The following is an 18,756-nucleotide window of genomic DNA, read 5'->3' on the forward strand; positions in this document are numbered from 1 at the left end:
AGTAAGTTTAATGAGGATAAAAACATATTTGAATTGTTAATACCAGTTTCTTGGGCATCAAACAACTTGAGAAAAATTATCATTTATTGTGAAAACTTAAAAATACATAGAAATAGAAATAGTAACAATAATCCCCACGTATCTACCTTCCAGCTTAGAAATTGTTTATACTCTCTTCATTTTTCTAAGTCGTTGACTTGCTCTGCTTGGTCCCACTGTAGTTTCAAGGAACACTGGAGATGGTAGCTGGGAGAAAAGTTTTGGGTGACTTTGAATCTACTCAGGCTCGGTTAAGAGATAGTCCCATGTATACCCAAGGGGAAATTCTCAAAACATCCTCCTCAAAGGTAAGAAGTGTAAGCCTCTGGTAAGTCAGTGGCTGAGACCATCAGAACCTAGAAAACGCTGACTCCCCTCCACTGGTCCTTTAACCCATAACTGGTCTTCTCCTTGCCAAATGGACACATAAATACAAAATTAAGGCCTAAGCTGCAGCACATACAAAAAACCTTGCTACTCCTTCGTTTCCTTTTCTTTTCCTATTTTCTAAGTCTCTCTTTCTGGTGTTTTCCAGTATACTTGTCTTTTTGTTTCAGATGAAAGTGCTGAGCTGCATTACTTCGTGGTGTCCTTTGCCTGTGTAGTATGGGTAGAGATCTCCATGGTGGGAAAGACCACCATTTTCTTCCTTGCTCTTTCGAAAACATTTCAAATTCCTTGGGACGGCATACAAAGCCCTTTAAGATGTGGTCCCCGTGTCCCTTCAGACTCCTTTCTCAGTATTCCTGCCCTGTCTGTGGTTCAGCCATTTTCAATTCCCTGCAAATCCATGGCTGCCAACTCTCTTGTCTCCATTCCTCTACGTGTGGCTTCTTCTGCTTAATTCATTTCTGTCTTTCAACACCTAGTTCAAGTTCTACTTCCCCTGGGATGGTGAAATGTTCTCTATTTTGTCAAAAGGCATCAATCTCTTCCTCATCTACGTTCAGTGAGCACTCTGACACTGTATCTCTTACAACAAAATCTTATTTCGATTGTTCACTTTTGTTACCTGCTTGCCCCAAGAGATAGTGAGTTTCTAAAGGGCAAAAAGACTATGCTTCCCTACCATGGCCCTGCTATTGCTCTCTGTCCTTCAGATTTCAATATAGATGCCAATTAGTCCAAGGAGCCTCCCTGGCCTTCCCGTCCCCCAAGACTTGGTTAGGTGTGCTTCCTGTCGAGCTGTGGTACAGTGTGCTAGTGCTTTCTAAGTACTTGATCTCTCCTATTGAGGGCAGGACCTAGGCACTTGTTGTATGCATAGACTTGGCACAAAGTAGATGTCAATAAATATTTGTTCCTGTAAACCTGTCAACCTAAAAATGAGGTAGAGCATATTTGATTAGAACTATCTATTTCTTCCTTTTTTAACGGTGCATTTCACCTTGAAGCTTCAGGAAATAATTCATATAACTTTCAATGAAAATAAGCCTTCCAATTCCTTTAGAACCAAAAGCTCCCTAAAATTGCAAAAAGCGATAATTTTGTCTCCGTAGATATACAATTTAAGGCTTTGTATTTGTATATATATTGAAAGAATTTACTTGTATTTACTGAGTCCTATTCCAAACTATCTCTATTCATTGTTTTAGACTCTCGGGAGCCACTAGTGAGCCAAACATTAAAAAATTCCTGCCTTCATGGACTTTATATTCTAATAAGAAAAGACAGAAAATAAACAAAAGACATATATGATATGTTAGAGAGTACTACAAAGGGAAATGAAGTGGAGAAGGGAGGTAAGAAGTGGGTGTGTGTGTATAAAGTTTCAGTTGGATAAAAATGAAAAAAACTGAAATCAACAAACTTAATTATTAACTCTATTTTGGCTCTTGTCAGATAACTTACGGCTTTGTTTTTTCTGTGTGGCAGAAAATCTGCTATTTTTGATAGGTCATAGACACTATGTACTACTTCCTGTGCTAGGGGCCGGGGACCCAGAGAAGAGTAAGACATGGCTTTTATTCTTAGGGAATCAGTCTCAAGTCTGGGTGACTGGCACATAACAGAGATTCCCTGAGTACCAGAGTTCTTAAGCAATGCCAGGGGAGCACAGGTGAGAAAAATCTTCCACCAAGAGATTTCCTGAGCAGACTCTGTGAGCTTCAGTGGGGAAGCATCTGGCAGGCTAGCCAGGAAACCGACAAGACCCAGATCTCAGAATCGAGGAGGACCGGAAGCACACAGAAGCTCCTTGGCACGGCATTCGAAAGGCATTAGAACCATCATATTTTTCAGAGTACACGGCCTTCACTATGGGAGAAAGCCGCGGGATATGAGGGGATGCTCCCTTTCCTGTGTGGAATGAGAGTCGTGCCAATTCTAATATGCTTCTGACAGAGGTGACTGCCACAGAGAAAATGAGTGATTACTGGAAAGCAGAGCAGAGGTCTACCAGGCAGAGAGGTTAAAAGGGCTTCAGAGTGAGAGTGCCAGACTCAGATTACAGGGTGAGAATCAGAACCTACTCTACGAGTTTAATTTTCCAGTGGCCTGTGAGGACTGCCTATTTATGGAAAGAAGGAAGATGGCGGGAGCCCTTAGGTAGAAGAGGCACAGACCTAACTGCTTTCACCCAAACCTTCCCGCTGAATTCCTAATATCTACATCAGATAGATGGAAGATCAAAAGTGTTAATGGTATGATATTGACTTATCAGATGCCAAATATGAAAAAAAAAAAAAAAAGAAAAGCATGAGGTTTCCTTCTTGACAACAACCACCCATCCATCCACCCAACCAGGAGTCAGTATGACTGGACCCCAAGGAAACAGAAGTGGGGAAACATGGAATTCTTTCCCTCTGGGATCTCACAGGAGGAAAAGCGCAGTAACACCCTAGAAGGCAACAAAAGAGTTTTCATTAAAACCATAAGGAGACAGGGGCGTGAGGATGTGGTTCCAGAACAGAAACAGCCTGCCAGTTCCGAGCTTATTGTAAAGGTGCGCCATGAATGTGAAACAGGTGTACCTTTTTCACAAAGGCAAATGCTGCTGGAAGTCTTTCTCTCCTGTCTAGCAAATGTCTACCTTTCAACACCCTGCCCGACTTTCACTTCCTGGGAAGCCTACTTTTTTTTCCCCTCCAAATGCCAATCTCTTCGGCTTACATGTTCATATGGCCCTTTGCATGCATCTTTGTGACAACCCGTTGACTGTTCAATAGTTGTATGTTCTATCTATGAGATGGTGAGCTTCTGAAGAGTGATCCATTTTATTCATTCTTGTGAAAAGCAATCCTTTTACTCATTCCTCAGGCCTAGCACACAGCACTGTGTGCTCGCTAAACAGTGATTTTCTTCAGGTTTGCTTTCTTCCCTATTTCAGTCTGTCCAACATAGTGCCAATTACTTTCTTCGTGAGGTACAATTCTGATTTTGTGAGGCAATTGCAACAACTGCTTCATGCGGTCTACGGGATAGGGTCTAAATTCCTTAGCCTGATATTCAGGGGTCCCGAACAACCTGCATTTCCAAGCGTGAAATAAGTGGGATCTACACAAAACATCTTTGCCACTCTCCCCTTCCAAACCCCGTGCTTAGGCCAATTGAAAACCTCTTATTTAATGTTCCAGTACTCTAACCCTACGCATTTGGTAAGATCCAGAGGAATATGTGTACTTCGACAGAGCCCGTCCTGATTCCCCAGCTAAATGCAATCACTCTATTTGTATCTGTTGTTATGGCACTTATCCCCTTCTATATTTTATTACAGTCATTTATGTAGGGATCTAACAGACTCTATTTAATTATAAGCTCATTTTGGGGTAGGATTTGAGTCTAAGTAATCTACATCCCTCATGAAACCTAGCATAGTCCTTAGCCAAATTTGCTGAATAAGTGAGCAAATGGGATTCCTTTGTCTCATTTCATATTAGAGAAAAGAACTAACAACAGTAGCGGAGTATCTCCTTTGTGCCAGACATTGGATTAGGCCGTTAAATACGTCCGTTCACTCATCTCTTACACCGTACCTGTGAGACAGGTATGATGAGCTCTGTTTTGTGGAAGAGAAAACTGCGATTCTGAGACATTAAATAACTTATCCAAGAGCCCAAAGGTTTTTGTATTTGTTTTTTGAGCCCTCAGGTTACGTGGCAAAACCAGGACTGGAATCCAAGACTGCTTTGTTCGCAAGTCTGTGTTCTTCTACTCATCTTCATACGGTCTTAACTTGTCTTTGTACAATGTGTTTATGCATATCTATTAATTCAATTACCTAACTGAAAATCAGAGATCATATTTTGACAAGTGAAAAGACTGAGTAGAAAGAAATAGCATCATATGCATTCTTTTCTTTCTTTCTTTCTTCTTTCTTTCTTTCTTTCTTTTTTCCAACTGCTGCCTGGATTTTTGATACTTCAGTCTAAGTATGATCTGGGAAGACTTTAAAGAAGGTGACTAAATGTGCTACAAGGTAAGGTGCTTTAGCTTTTATATTGTGTTCTCACTGTATGGGCAAAGAAGTGTATCAGTGATTCTTCAATTCTCCAGAAGTGGAACAATTTATCAACACGTTTGCTATGTAGTTTCAGGCAATTTAGTTTTGGAAGGACAGTGATAAGCAATGCAGTTCATGTAGCAGTTAATGCAGTCAGTGTTTACAGAAATGTTTTTGAATTAAATAGCTAACCACTAAAATAGCATTTTATCAAATAATCGCCATAAATAAAATGCATTTTGACTTTAAGATGACATGTGCTCTTGTAGGACATTTCTTCTGCATGCTAAGACGGTATAACAAATTAAAAAACACACATTTATGTGGATAAAAGGCAAAAATAAACTTTCCCCGGCAGTAATGTGGGAATCATCACTGACGGTTTGACATATCAATATTTCAGGAAGAATAAATGACTTTCATATCCATGTTTTTTTTTTTCATATCCTTATTCATTTTTACATGACTAGGATACTTTGAAAAGAATCTGTACTTTATCACCTGAAACTGCTTAAAGTATTTCAAAATATTTTAATAAAGCTTTTTGAATGATCAAATAATGTAACTTTTAAACAAATTTTACTATTATTATAAATATTTGCTCTTCATCCTTTGCCCAAAGGAAAACTATAAATCTTGTCTCAACTGAATGAACACCATTTATCATATTCATTTTGTTGTCAATACAATTATGAAAAGCCTTTGGCCTTTTCCCAAGGAAGCTGATTTGCTACTGAAACTCAATTATTATAAGCAAAGCCGGTACCTAGCCATCCTGTTTGGCAATCTAGCACAGCTCCCCGCAAAACTGACACTTCGCCCTCTGCCACTGACCCTAATAACATCAACATCCATGGTCACGTGGAGGAGACAATAGTTTGCAGTTCAAAACAAAAACACTAAGTCCCACGGCCTTCCATTTGCTACCGTCTGCCATCTGCTGGACAAAAGTCTCACTTCAGAAGGTGCCCAGTGAGGAAGTAAAGGGAAAACAGACTTCATTAAAAACTTAAATTCCAGTATGTTCTACACATTTTAGGCGGTACCCATTATAGCAGATATTTATGTTCTTTGACACCGAGGGGAAAGGCTCTGGACTTGACTCTTGGTGGGGAAACGGGAAACATTACCTGCTGGACATCCTGGAGTTGCAGCTTGGTGTCAAGATCACCATCAATTCCAAAGTGCCCAAACTACGTTTTTACAATGTTTGTCAAATAAATGAAAGTTTTCATGTCGTAAGCTTCTATTTATTTTTAGACAAATAAAAAGTAATATGTAGTTTCAGTTTATTCTTCACGGTTAAAAGAACTATAGGACTTTCTGTGTTAAAATCTACAGTCTGTGTACATGTACTTGGTGCGCTGATATAAAGACACACATGGCTCTTCAGTGACATGGAAAACTCTTACCTCTTACCCTCCTGTGGACACAGAGGTCTGATGAAGCAGGTTTTAATAGCAACTAAAAATGTGAGTCGATATTCAAATTAATGTTAGAAAAGTTTTTTTTAATGCATAGAGTTCTCCCTAAAACATGCCCAGATCCCCTGTTGGCTGTGTTTTTGGCCTCATTGTGTATCAGTTAGTGAAAGATTGCCTTTAAGAAGTTTCTTTTGCAGGGGTGGGTGATTGGGTGGCTCAGTTGGTTAAGTGTCTGACTCTTGATTTGGGCTCAGGCCATGATCTTGTGGTGACAGGATTGAGTCCTATGTCGGGCTCCATGCTCATAATGTGGAGGCTGTTGGGATCCCCTCTCCCCAACTCAAATAATAAATAAATAAAAAAAAAAAAAAGAAGAAATTTCTTTTGCAGTTTAGTTTATAAAGGAAGTCTGGATAAGAAGGACTTGACAAGAGCAACTGTGCAATAGTATAACTTAAAAAATACAACTGCTTTAAGGCTATAGAATTTTTCTTAGGTGCTCTGATGGCTTTATGTATAAAGGTGTGAAAACATATTACACTTATGTGACTTTATAAATTGTCACTTCCTGTTAGAATCAAAGAGGATACATACAATACTTCTGAAACAATATTAATAGCAACCATTTAGGACTCCCAAATATGTTCCAGACATTACACAAAGTGAGTTAACTATTTTAATGGTCCCACTGAGCCACGATACTGGATGTCTCTTGTTTTAGATGAGAAAACCATGACTCAGAGACGTGAAATAACTTGCCAAGGTTTGGCGGAGAGCTGGATTTCAAGCCCACTCCAAAGTCCATGTCTGTCCCACTGTTACATGAGGCATTTCTGAGGGGGGGATGTCTGTTTCTTTGTTTATTTATGTTGCTATCTGTACTAAGCCTTGGCAAAGGTAAATTCAGAATTTATACTAAATGAAAAAATCCTGACCATTTATTTCCCCCTTTTGCAACTCCGTTAATATTTTCATGATGGGGAAAAGCTGGAGCATGATGAATTGAGCCTCAAAGAGATAAAGTAACCTTCTCAGCCCTGCTAATTGAGATGGAACAGAAATTCAAATCTCCTCGAAAATGCCAAATGGTAAGATTCATTGATCCTGAGTTAAAGATGTTAGCCTGATTATCCCTGCAATCCCTACATAAACAATCATTTGGGAATGTGATTTTTAAGTTGTCAATATTTACTGGCACCAAAAAGTGACCTCTCTGAGCTGGGTCTCCAAATGCTGTGCTCAGTTATCTGCACTGCTGCCACTGTGCTGTAATTTTTAGCTGATTACACATTAGTTCATTTAGCTTTGTTTCCTCTTCCCTACTGTGCCATACTATTAAACGAAAGCGAGGGGCCTGGCATCCCTCTGTGCACAGAGCTGGTATTGTCACAGTGTAATAAGGATACATCCAGTCAAACAGCATGGTGTAGCTGGTCTTTGTGTTCAGTGCAAAGGCAATCCCTCGAAGATCTCTTGCCAGCCCGATCAACATACGCTGTCAGTGGGAAAGAGACACAGTAATTGATTTTCACGTTAGCACAGAGCAGATGGAGTAATAATCAGGCAATAATGACCACATATCTGATTTTGATTCATTAGCTAAAATGTCTCGCTCAGATCCCTTTCTATAGAAAACCGTAGACCCTTTTAAACAAACAGACCATCAAATCTGCTGACCAGCTCTACTTTGCTTCTTATAAATTGAGCTAAGTCATACTTCCAGTAGTTTAGGAACACTTAGATTCTTAATATACTTTGTTTCCTAATCATGCCAAATTAGGAAAAAAATAAGAGATGAGGATTGATAATTCCACAGAACAGAAACGCACAGGGTCTAGACATTATTTAATAACGGCAAATCTTAACCACATCGGCTTGCATGAATCAGCCCCACTGTGCAATCTGGAGTCTATTCTGGAAGCGCGCTGGCATTTAAAGACCCCTCAAGCATATCTCTAGTAACTCAGGAGAAAATAAAACTGGCCAGGTGACCTACTGCTACCATGACATCCCGAGAATGGCCCTCGCGCATCCCAAGTGAGGAAAAGACGTAGGGAAAAGAGGTCTGTCCTGGTTATCGGAGGACTGGAATCTGAACCCATCTCTACTGCTTTACTTCACGGTAAACTCCGCGCAAGGCTTTTCCAGTCTCCGCGCTCTCATCTATGAAAGGGGCTCATCTTGCCTCTCTCACAGGGGCATTCTGAGGAATCAATTAAGTAAACTTATATTAAAAAAGTGCCTAACAGGAGCCTGACCTGTACTGTAGGTTCCATAAATATTTAGTTTCAGAGACAGAAAAAAAAAACCACCTTGGCTCTTAAATAAAACAGGTCTGACTTGTACTCTGGACTCTTAATTAAGCTGTCCTTAGGATGATGCTTGGGAAGAGAAAAAGAAAACCCATGAACAGATGCTAGAATGTCAGAACAAAGAGCACAAATAAACATAATTGCAAAACAAGGGGGTGGGATAATTGAGATATGCAACTGTGATTTCTGAAGATACTGTTTCAGTAGAAATATTCTGCCAGGAAACGGGCTCTGAACTTTTCTTTTTACCAGACTTTCTTTTTCCTCACACTTTGGTAATAAACGAAAACCTTGTAATAAGAAGGCATTTAAATTATCATCAAGCACTTGGAAGTGAATCCTAAGCCTCATCTTAATGGCTAACTAACATCTCAAAGTATCAAAGAACAGCTTATCTGTCAGAAGTATCTGTAATTTCTGATCGTCCCTCGACCCCTGTCCCCAAAAGGTGTCTCCATATAACTGGAAGTTGTTTATAAAATATTTAGCTTTGAACTAATGGCTTCTAGAATGATGGTAATCTGAATTTCTGAATTGGTAAACCCCGTATTTGTTTCTGCTTCTTTAAATGAGTCATTCCTTTTCCTCTTGTAATCTCACTAGCCCTTTTATTCTAGAATCCATTCACACCCTATAGTTCTCTCATGTGACTTGCTATTTTTCGAAAAAAGCCTTTTTCCCTTTTATGTACCCTTTTTTCACCACCTGGAAACTGTTCCTCTCTTTTGCAGCTTTCCACAGTTCTCGCAGCCTCCAGGAGGAAATACGTCTTCTGAGGCGGCTTCTTTGAACAATTCTATTGTGAGTATTTAGCTCCGGATCTTTCTATGACAGTGGGCTTTTAGTCTATTTTTACTATGTATACTTAGAGGTTACGGGCTACTCTTCAAATAATAATGTTTCCACATATACATAAGGCACCCACCATCCAGCTCCAAATTAGTCGATAGGAACCATGAGTTTTACTTTGTTCGTGCTTAGTGCAAAGGGCTCTTAAAATATCTTAGACTATCTTCATATCACAAAAAGGTTGACATTTATTTTATCACAACTTTTTCTTCCTTAAAAGATGCCAAGTTAATAAAAGTGCTCTAAGTAACCTGAATCTATGAAATTAGATCAGTGTTTAATTTTAGAAAATGTTACTACAGAGCAGAGGAAGCGCATGACAACATAACTAAATGTAGGTTTCCTGTAGATGCAACTCGACAGGAAAATACAGTGTTAATGTGAGTAAGAAACAGATGTTCGGCTCAAACAAACTCTTTTCTCTTAAGGCAGCAAGAGTACTGAAATAATCTATACAGACACTCAAACAACACTAAAGGAGTACTTTCTTGGTAGCCAAAACACAGCCAGCTCTGGTGGTAGGACAACCCTTCCTCAGAAGTTCAACCAGGCTGCTGAGCCATCTCAGAGAGCAAGAGGCGTTCTGACTGAAATTTAGTGAAGGAGGAGCCACAATTCACCATCTCATTTAAAAGAGTACAAAGGGGTTTATTTCAAAAGTTGCCTTTGTCCAACAGGACAGGTGCCGTTGGTCAACACTTGATTGATCTGAGGAGTGAGAGGCTCCCTGTAGTTTCAGTGAGGCTCTTTTGGGGAGCTGGGGAGGCCTGGGGTGTGCCATCCTAAAGATTCCCCTCGGACTGCTCCAGGAGAAGCCGCTGCGCGCTTCAGCGGACCGCATGGCGGATAGTCGCCTGTGTACCAAGCGTGAGACGAATGGGCTGGGAAACAGCTGAAATGCGGCTCCTTCCACCCTGACCCCCAAAACAGGGTTTCTAATGGAAAGTCTGACAGACCCTTTACTGTAGTGGCACTACTGGGGGCAGCTATAATATTATCCTCATAATTCTACCATATAATAACAACAAAGAAAAAGAAGGTGAAGGGTCATTGTGCTTTGTCTTTAGAATTAAGATGGCTGTCTTCATCCTTACAGCATACTCTTAATTCTGGAGACACATCTTAATAACCTCTAAATAGTTCCAACAAAAGAGCCGTGTCAGAGGAATGAGCAGGCCCCAAGGTGTTTCAACTGGAGTGTTTTCATCTGCCTTTATTGCTCTATCCCTCTCCAGAATTAAGGCAATAACCTGTGATAAATTATTCAGGAACTGCTACAGGGATCAAAGCAAAATCATTCTGTTAAAGTGCTGTTTGCAACATTTGGCACTTAGTGCGAAAACTTTTAATGTGCGCATGCTGAAAATCAAGGATTTTAAATAATTTAACATTGTGGAGTTTTTACGAAGGGACTAAAGATAGCAGGTTCCTATTTAACTGCTCCTCTTCCTCCGAGAAGTTTTCATTCATTTTCCTTAAAATCAATGACGTCATGACCAAATCAAAAATGATGCATGAGTCAAGGGAGTACTGGACTATATTTTACTGTGGATACAATTATATGTAGGGAGACATATATTTCGAACTAATGCTTTGGAGCCAGGATTTGTCACAGCATTTTCTTTCTTCTTCCCTTTGCTTTGAAGAGAAAAATCCAAGACAAAAATTCAGTGTTCTCTTCAATTTTATTAGGACTAAGTAAGAAAACAAAGCTATAAATTTAAGAGTTTTGCAGCATTTCTCCCCTCGCAACCATATTTCAATTTGGCAACACAGGTCCTCACTGCTTATCCTGAAATCTGCATTTGAAAAATATCTATAAATAGGGAGTTAGAAAATACTGGTAAGGGTTGCAAATTAAATGAATTTGGCAGTCCCGCGGCATTTTCATAGAGATATTTTAACAGCATCACCTCCTGTGGATTGGAATACTAAATACTTTATTGAAGAACAAAACAGAACTGTTTTTATCTCGAGCACTTGCAAAATGAAGTACCTGAAAGCACTTTTGCATGTATTATTTATTCATCGTGATAGAAAAATAGCCTTAACCTAATAAATTACAGTTAAAAGCATTTAGTGCAAAAGTTTTGTTTATGATAAAGCAACAGATTTAGTTCTTTATCGGTAGCTTAAAGCACCAAGTTTTCTCTACACAAATTAGACAGATGGTGCTTACAGTAGAATTTACTAAAGGTCTGTCACAACAAATGCAGCCAAGCTGCATATTTAATCACTGCAGAATCTTGTCTACCTGCAGCTGCCAACTGCTAATCCAATTTCCCTGATAAATGTGGCAAGAGACACGATCAGCAATAAAGAGCATCTAACTCCATTTTCCTGCAGGGCGTCTTTTGATGAACATTTAGGACGGAAGCACGGAGTGCACTGTGTGGCCCTGGTCCGTGGCAGCTGCATGCATTCTGAGGCACAGTTCTCAGGTTACTCACTTAATTCTGCCACTATCATTACGTTGCTATTGATCTCAGTAGCTGTTGCCTACACAGCATTACTCTAGATGAAGCTGAATCAGGCAGTTATCATGCATCAAACTTGCTCAAAAGCCTGGAGATTTCCCCTTAATTACTTGTGATTTTATTTGCAAATACCGTTAAAGTGTAATCAAGCAGTCACTTTCCAGGGTCGTTAAGAACTTGCTGGTTTAGGGATATATCACTGGAACTCCATTAAAAATGACTCTAGGAAGATGGTTTCTATCAAACTAGATGGGATTGCATCAAAATGGGCTTGGAGTATAATGAAATCTTCAAATGAGACAAATGTAATTTTTAGAAAGATGGTGTTTTTCACCCTCACTGCTTCTCTCTGATATAAAGGGCACCCGGAGCCACCTCAAAGCTGCAAAGATGTTGCTGGTTCTTAAAAATACTTGGAAGGCATCTCAAAAACATAGCTAACCTCAATAGAAAGGCTGGTGAAGAATTTTAGCAAGACTACGAACACAAAGAAAATTGCTAGGATCTTTTTTGGCTTTAAAATTCTGTGACTAGTGCATGTTGATAAACATTCACCTCAAAAACTCTATTTCAAATTAAAAGGTATAGCATTTGGCTAATTATTTTTTTGGTTGAAGAATTACACTAAAATAACTATCAAAGGTTTTTGTTATACTATCTGGCTTCTCAGTGCTAAGTTTTTTGTTTTTTTGTTTGTTTGTTTTTGCTAGAGAGAAGAGAAGCCATGTAAAATGATGGTAAATGCTTTCAACTTATTCCAAATAACAAGAAAATATGACTCAAGCATCACTAACAGAGGTGCCTACCTTCTCCGGGGCACATTTATTAGGCTTTTAAAAATAATCATCAGTGTCAATCTGTTTAATATAGCCCAGATGCGTTATGGTTTTAGATTATGCTGTTCCTATTTTGCAGATCTTGTGTTCCCAACCCCCCACATTAAAATCTGGGGCTGTTCTGTCACAAACCGCTTGCTACACTTAAGGATTTTACTAATAAAACATAATGTTGTCTTGGATAGTGTGACTGCTGCCACAGCTGAACGGACTTGTCAAATCAATCCTAATACGGCTCCCACAGGCGCATAAAAACCTTATTTAGCTATCAGTTATCCTAATCACTTTGCTCAGTTTAAGAACGCAATACTTCAAGACCAGCTCCTATTTATACATATATGCCTAGCCATTTAATAAAGTCTTGATTTATATAAATTCTTGTTTAAAAACATATTTAGAGATGTAGTGTTTTAGCATGTGCACGTTTGCGCATTCCTCCGTATAAATATGTTGACATATACAGGCAGGGTAGGTGTGGGAATAGGGGTGTTGAAAGTGGTGTGCCCACGAGAAGCCTTCTTTTAAAGACACTAACCGCCACAAGAGAGAAATCATCTAATCTTCAAGTGCCCAAAATCACTCACTGGCCTCCAAGTCAGTTTGTGGAGGAAAGTAAAAGAGGACTTGTATGAAAAGTACGAGTCAGAGACACATGTGATTGAGAAAGCAAGACCAGGGAGGCACAGAGCACAGACAAATACGCAGAACCTTTCTGTGGGTCTGGATACCCTAGAATGAGCCAAATCCACTCTCCTCATGTTTAGGAACAAACCCACCTGTACATCTTCTTGTTTAAAGTTGTTGTTGAATAGTTGTAATACTGTTTCAAAAGAGACCGTAAGAGGCAGCATGAAATTCTCAAATTCGTCTTCATCTTCGCCTATCAGAAAAACAAAAGGGTCACCATGGTTTAAAATGCATGCTATTGTACATTAGCCTCAGCAGAGAGGGCTTCATTCAGGCTTAGAAACGCTCCCCGGGAAGGGGGCAGCCCGCGTTCACACTCACGCCACATTTGTACTTTGTTTGGCTCATTGAATATTCTGGTGTTTTGCCTTCTCTTTTGCACCAAATGAAATAGCAAAATTACTTACCAGCCATTTTTTTTCCCTGGCTCTTTATTATATCAAACAGACTCATGCCCCAGGCATCTCAGCCTTCGGTTCTCAGTGCCCCCAGAGCTTCCCCAATGCCTCAAGGAAAGGCACTTTCAAAGCCTCAGAGACAAAGACTTTTTTTTCCCCTTCTCTTTAGGTGCCAAGGCCCTAAAGGGCTCACAGACTCAGGTGCCCAGATAGCTCTAAGTTATTATTCCCTTTTATTTATGTTCTTTTTTTTTTTTTTAATTTGTTAAATAGATAGCAGGGAAACTTTTATCTGCCAAATAAGATGGGGCCCCTTATGGGTCATTTGGATTTTAGGTACATTCTCCGTGGGTACACTTCCTCTTGCACTAAGCTTCCTTTTCTTTCTGGAAATGAGATATTTTCTGTTGTTTCTCTCACTTGACAGGTAGACCCAGTTTCCACAAGGATTCTACCAAAGCAGAATGTCTACTTCAAACAAGGATCCGCGCAAATGACCATTTTTTATTGGAAACATTTATATTTTAGTTGACACACAATGTTACATTAGTTTCACGTATGCAACATAGCGATTCAACCTCTAGTTATGCGATGCTCACCACAAGTGTAGCTGCACTGTCACCACACAAGGCTACTACAGTCTCATGGACTGTATCCCCCATGCTGGGCCTTTTATTCCCATGACTTACTCATTCCATAACTGGGAGCCTGTATCTCCCTCTCCCCTTCACTGTTTTGCCATCCCCTCACCTCCCTTCCCTCTCGTAACCATTAGTTTGTTCTCTGTATTTATAGTCTGATTCTGCTTTTTGCTAGTTCATTTATTTTTTTTTACATTCTACCTATGAATAAAATCATATGGTATTTGTCTTTCTCAGTCTTATTTCACTTAGCTTAACACCTTCTAGGTGCATCTGTGTTGTCGCAAATGGCAAGATCTCATCCTCTTTTGTGGGTATATAATATTTCAGTGTGTGTGTGTGTGTGTGTGTGTGTGTGTGTGTGTGCGCGTGCACGTACACCACATCTTTCTTACCATCTGGGTATCAGTGGACACTTAGGTTGCTTCCATATCTTGGCTACACAACTGACAAGTTATATAGTATTCTTTTCATAATGGGTTTCTTTTAAATGAGAGAATTGATTCTCTCCTTCCTCCTATGCCAATGGGAATTGTGAGTCTCCCACTTTACTGGTGGAGACACAGGCAGAGAAGGTTAAGTGACTTGCTCAAGGAAGTATACCTAGCCGGGGGTGGAACTCTACGGTCCAGACCTCCTGATTTTGAGGCTATCACTTTTTAAATAGAGGACAGACAGAAGACGAGAGCTTGGAGATCAGTGTTCTCAAGTTTGGTCCCTGGCATAGCAGCATCAGCATGACTTGGGAATTTATTAGTTGTAAATTCCTGGGTTCCATCCCAGATCTACTGAATCAGAGACTCTGGGGTGTGGGGGTCTAGCAATTTATTTTAAGAAGCCCTCCAGGTGATTCAGATGCATGAAAATATTTAAGAAACACTGGCCTATATACATCATTCTTCAGATAAGGAAACTGAGGTCCAAGGCCACATAACACAGAAGGCCCATGGTACAACCAGGATCTTTTGACTTGTAAGGAGTGGCTGATCTGGCTGACCCTGATCTTTTGTTACTTCTTTTCCCCATTAACTTATGCACTTTGTTTCCAGAGTCTGAAAGACTCAGACTTAGCTTTGTTCACCAAGAGATACTGACAGGCCAGTGAGTCTTTCCTGCTATGCTGTTCTAAACGAGGGTCCCGTTTCTACGTGAAGGGTAAGGCAGGCCCAAGGATAATCCCTGCACTGTCAACTGGCTATGTGACCAAGCTACTCCCCTTAGCTCCATTCTCTGGTAACTGGTGATAACATTAGAGACCTTTCCAGGAGGTCTTACTTTTCAGAGCCCAGGTCAAACAGAAGCTTTCCCAATCGGAGCAAAGCTCACCTCCAAGTAAGTACTCTCTCGGGCCCCACCCCAAGCATTCCCACATCACCCGCTGGGTTCCCAGAGCATTCTGTCTGACTCCTGATAACAGGTAGCAGTGATGAGTCCGCCTCTGACTCCAGGTAATGTGGCATCTAGCTAGTAACTCTACTACTACTGCCTAACATCATTCTACCACTATACCATTTGATGAGGGCTACTGTGGGGACGAAATGAAATAAAATTATAACGTCTGCATATAAATTATTAGATCTGCCAGCCTACACGGATAGCATCTTTTGACTTTGCTTCTGGAGAGCTGAGACCGTGCGTCATTGCATTTCTCGGTGGAGAACAAGGTAGGCATTAAGGCTCAACAATAAACAGACCCAGTATCTGCCTCCACCACTTACTGTTGAACTTTGGATATTCACGAATCACTCTGAGTCTCAGGTTTCTCATCTACAAATATGGCTAAAATACCTATCTTTGTGAATATTAGTTCTAACACAGAAAAAATAGAAGACGTTCAATAAATAGGGGTAGCGCTTATCAGCACCTAGAACACTGCCTGGCATATGTGAGGGAAATGCCGCATTTGAATGAAAAGTAGTTGCTCAATAAAGATGAACTTAAATATATAGTATATGTAAATATACATATTTAATAACGTATTATTTATGTATATTGTAATGTACAGTTATGTATATTTAAATACACATTATATTTGAACTATGTAATATGACTCTTCTAAGATGAAGTATTTTCTAAATGTGAAATTACTAATGAGAACAGTGATAGTGATCACTGCAGGCTCAGAAGGGCACAGGAAAGAGTGGATGCTTTGAAGGTTCTAAGCTCAAATCCCGGCTCTGCTACTTGTTAGCACTCTGATTTTGCATAAATGACAGCCATCAATATTTTTGCTGTTCTGAGTTTTATATGGACTTAGGCAACTGCAGTATTCAGATAAAGTGTGATCACCAGGTTGTCCCCCAATACCCTTCCTGTGGGAGTAAAGCGTTTCCAAAGTATAGATACTTAATCAGAACAAAGACAAATTCAGAACTTTACCATTGAGCCCTTCACTTAATACACAGAGCCACAGATCAGGAACCTTCCTGGCTTCCTCTCTTTCCTCAAAGTTTGAGGCTATTGGGAAATCAAGAGCATAGAGGACAAGCCACTAAAATGTGCAGGGAGAAGTCAAAGAGCAAATACTGAAGACAGTGATGTGAACAGCAATTCTAGTTAAACGTCATATCCTCAGAGAGGCCCTCCCTGACCACTCTGCTTAAAACATTACCGCAATCCTTGTCCCAGACCCCCACCCACTTTCCACTTCCATAACCTACTTCCTGTGATTGGGCTGTATATTCACATATGTATTCATGGTCTTCCTACAACAACATAAGCTCCTTGGTAAAGGAACTTCCTCTATTTTGATCATGACTATATCCAAGCGCCTAGAATAGTGTCTGGCATTCAAGAAATAGTTGTATTGTGACTGAATAACAATAGTTATTTCCTGAGTGCTTATTATGTGAAGGCAATGAGTTTAACATTTGATTTACTTAACATCTATGGAGCTGTACTTATATTCGAAGCACTGCTGCAAGTCTTCCATGGTCCCAACAATCCTATGGAGTTGTATGATGATTTCCTTCATTTTACAAGTGAACAGAGAGGCTCAAAGGAGTTCAGTGGTTTGCCCAGCATCCTTGGGCTGGTAAATGCCACAGTTAGGTCAGCTTTACTTCCTCCAATCTCACGTTTTTCCTCCTGTCTCTAATGGGGTGGAAGTACCAGAGGAGGGCGGTGAAGTCAGGGGCACAAAATCTTGAGTTTAGAGCTGCCTGAAGTTAGATGAGGGTGAAGAACTGTCAGCGTGGCTCCGGTGGGGAGAACGGAATTAAGGAATTCCTCTAATGCCAACCATTTGAGTTTAAGGTAGGCAACTCTAACACACTGGTGCATGATTTCCACGGAAATATTTATTTCAGTTAGCACTGTGGCTCTCTTACTGCAAGGTGGTATACTGTTTCATCTGAGCTGGAAAACTGGCCATTTTTACATCATGCAAATAACTCCACACAACACTTATTAGCGATTCTTTTCCTCATTCGTGTTACCCTTAGAGGTATCAGTTACTGCTTCTGACATGAAAGGAAAAAACATGAGTTCACTCTTACACAACTCCATGTGCAAGTATGCGGTCATATATTTAGCATGCCAAATGTACAGGTGATGGTTTTATGAATAATAATTAAAGTTGCTCATCTTGTTTCTGAGGCCCAGAAATCAGTATGATTTGAAGATGAAGTGCCAATTTACAGATGAATATTTTCACAGGCATCAGAAAAAGTAAATATTAAGAGAACACTGTCTAAGTTCTTAGTCATGCATAGATAAAAATGATAAGTTGTTCAGCTTTTTGGTAAAACCCAAAGCGAATCCCCTCTACTAGGTTTCTGAGGATCTGATTCCTCAGAAAGTTATGCATTTTTTATGAGTTTCAATTTTTTTTTCCTTCAGAGAAGTCATCACATTAAAATACAAATAGTAACCTTTTTTAGTATGTTGGCTCTCAGATATTTTATTTATAAGACACTTCATTTGTTATTTTATATAATTTAAGACCTTGCTTGGTGGGAATGTAAAATGGTGCAGCCAATTAATATGATGCAGCCACTGTGGTTACTACAAAAGTTAAACACAGAATTGCCATTTGACTCTGCAATTTTACTCCTGGGTATACACTCGAGCGAACTCAAAGCATATGTTCACACAAAAACTTATACACAAATGTTCATACTACCAGTATTGTAAGAACCAAAAGGTGAAAACCCAACTAACTGTTCATCAACTGATACGTGGATAAACAAACTGTGGTCTAGCCATACAATGGAATATTAGTCAGCCAGAAAAAGGAATGGAGTACGGAAATGTGCTAAACTATGAATGAGCCTTGAAAACTTTATGCTCCATGAGGAGCCACGTATTACATGGAGAGGGCTACATATTACATGATTCCATTTACATTAAATTTTTAGAATGGGCAAATCCATAGAGGCAGAGAGTAGATTAGTCTTACCAGGGGCTGGGCCCTGGGGTGGTAAGTGATGACTATTTTAAGATATAGGACTTCTTTTTGGGGTGATTAAAATATTCTGGAATAGATAATGGTGATGGTTGTACAACCCTGCAAATATTCTGAATATACTAAATGCTACTGAACTGTACACTTTAACTGGCTGAATTTTATGGTAGGTGGATCTTAAAAAAATCCAAAACAACAAAGAAACATCACCAACAAAATTTCCCCCACTTTAAATGTATGCAGAACA

At 39.8% G+C, this 18,756-nt stretch overlaps 1 protein-coding gene across 2 annotated transcripts in view; it reads right to left on the bottom strand.

Moving 5' to 3' along the window:
• RANBP17 (RAN binding protein 17) overlaps positions 1-18,756 on the bottom strand; it is a 302,368-nt gene that overhangs the window by 58,414 nt on the left and 225,198 nt on the right. For both annotated transcript variants that reach the window (XM_029942874.1, XM_029942873.1), the window contains exons 19-20: positions 13,155-13,258; positions 7,311-7,399 (exon numbers count right to left, since the gene is read on the bottom strand). In XM_029942874.1, coding sequence (XP_029798734.1) covers positions 7,311-7,399; positions 13,155-13,258 — 193 coding nt within the window. The remainder of the gene's footprint in view (positions 1-7,310; positions 7,400-13,154; positions 13,259-18,756) is intronic.

This window comes from Suricata suricatta, chromosome 6 (genome assembly GCF_006229205.1).
Source record: "Suricata suricatta isolate VVHF042 chromosome 6, meerkat_22Aug2017_6uvM2_HiC, whole genome shotgun sequence".
Taxonomy (NCBI): domain Eukaryota; kingdom Metazoa; phylum Chordata; class Mammalia; order Carnivora; family Herpestidae; genus Suricata; species Suricata suricatta.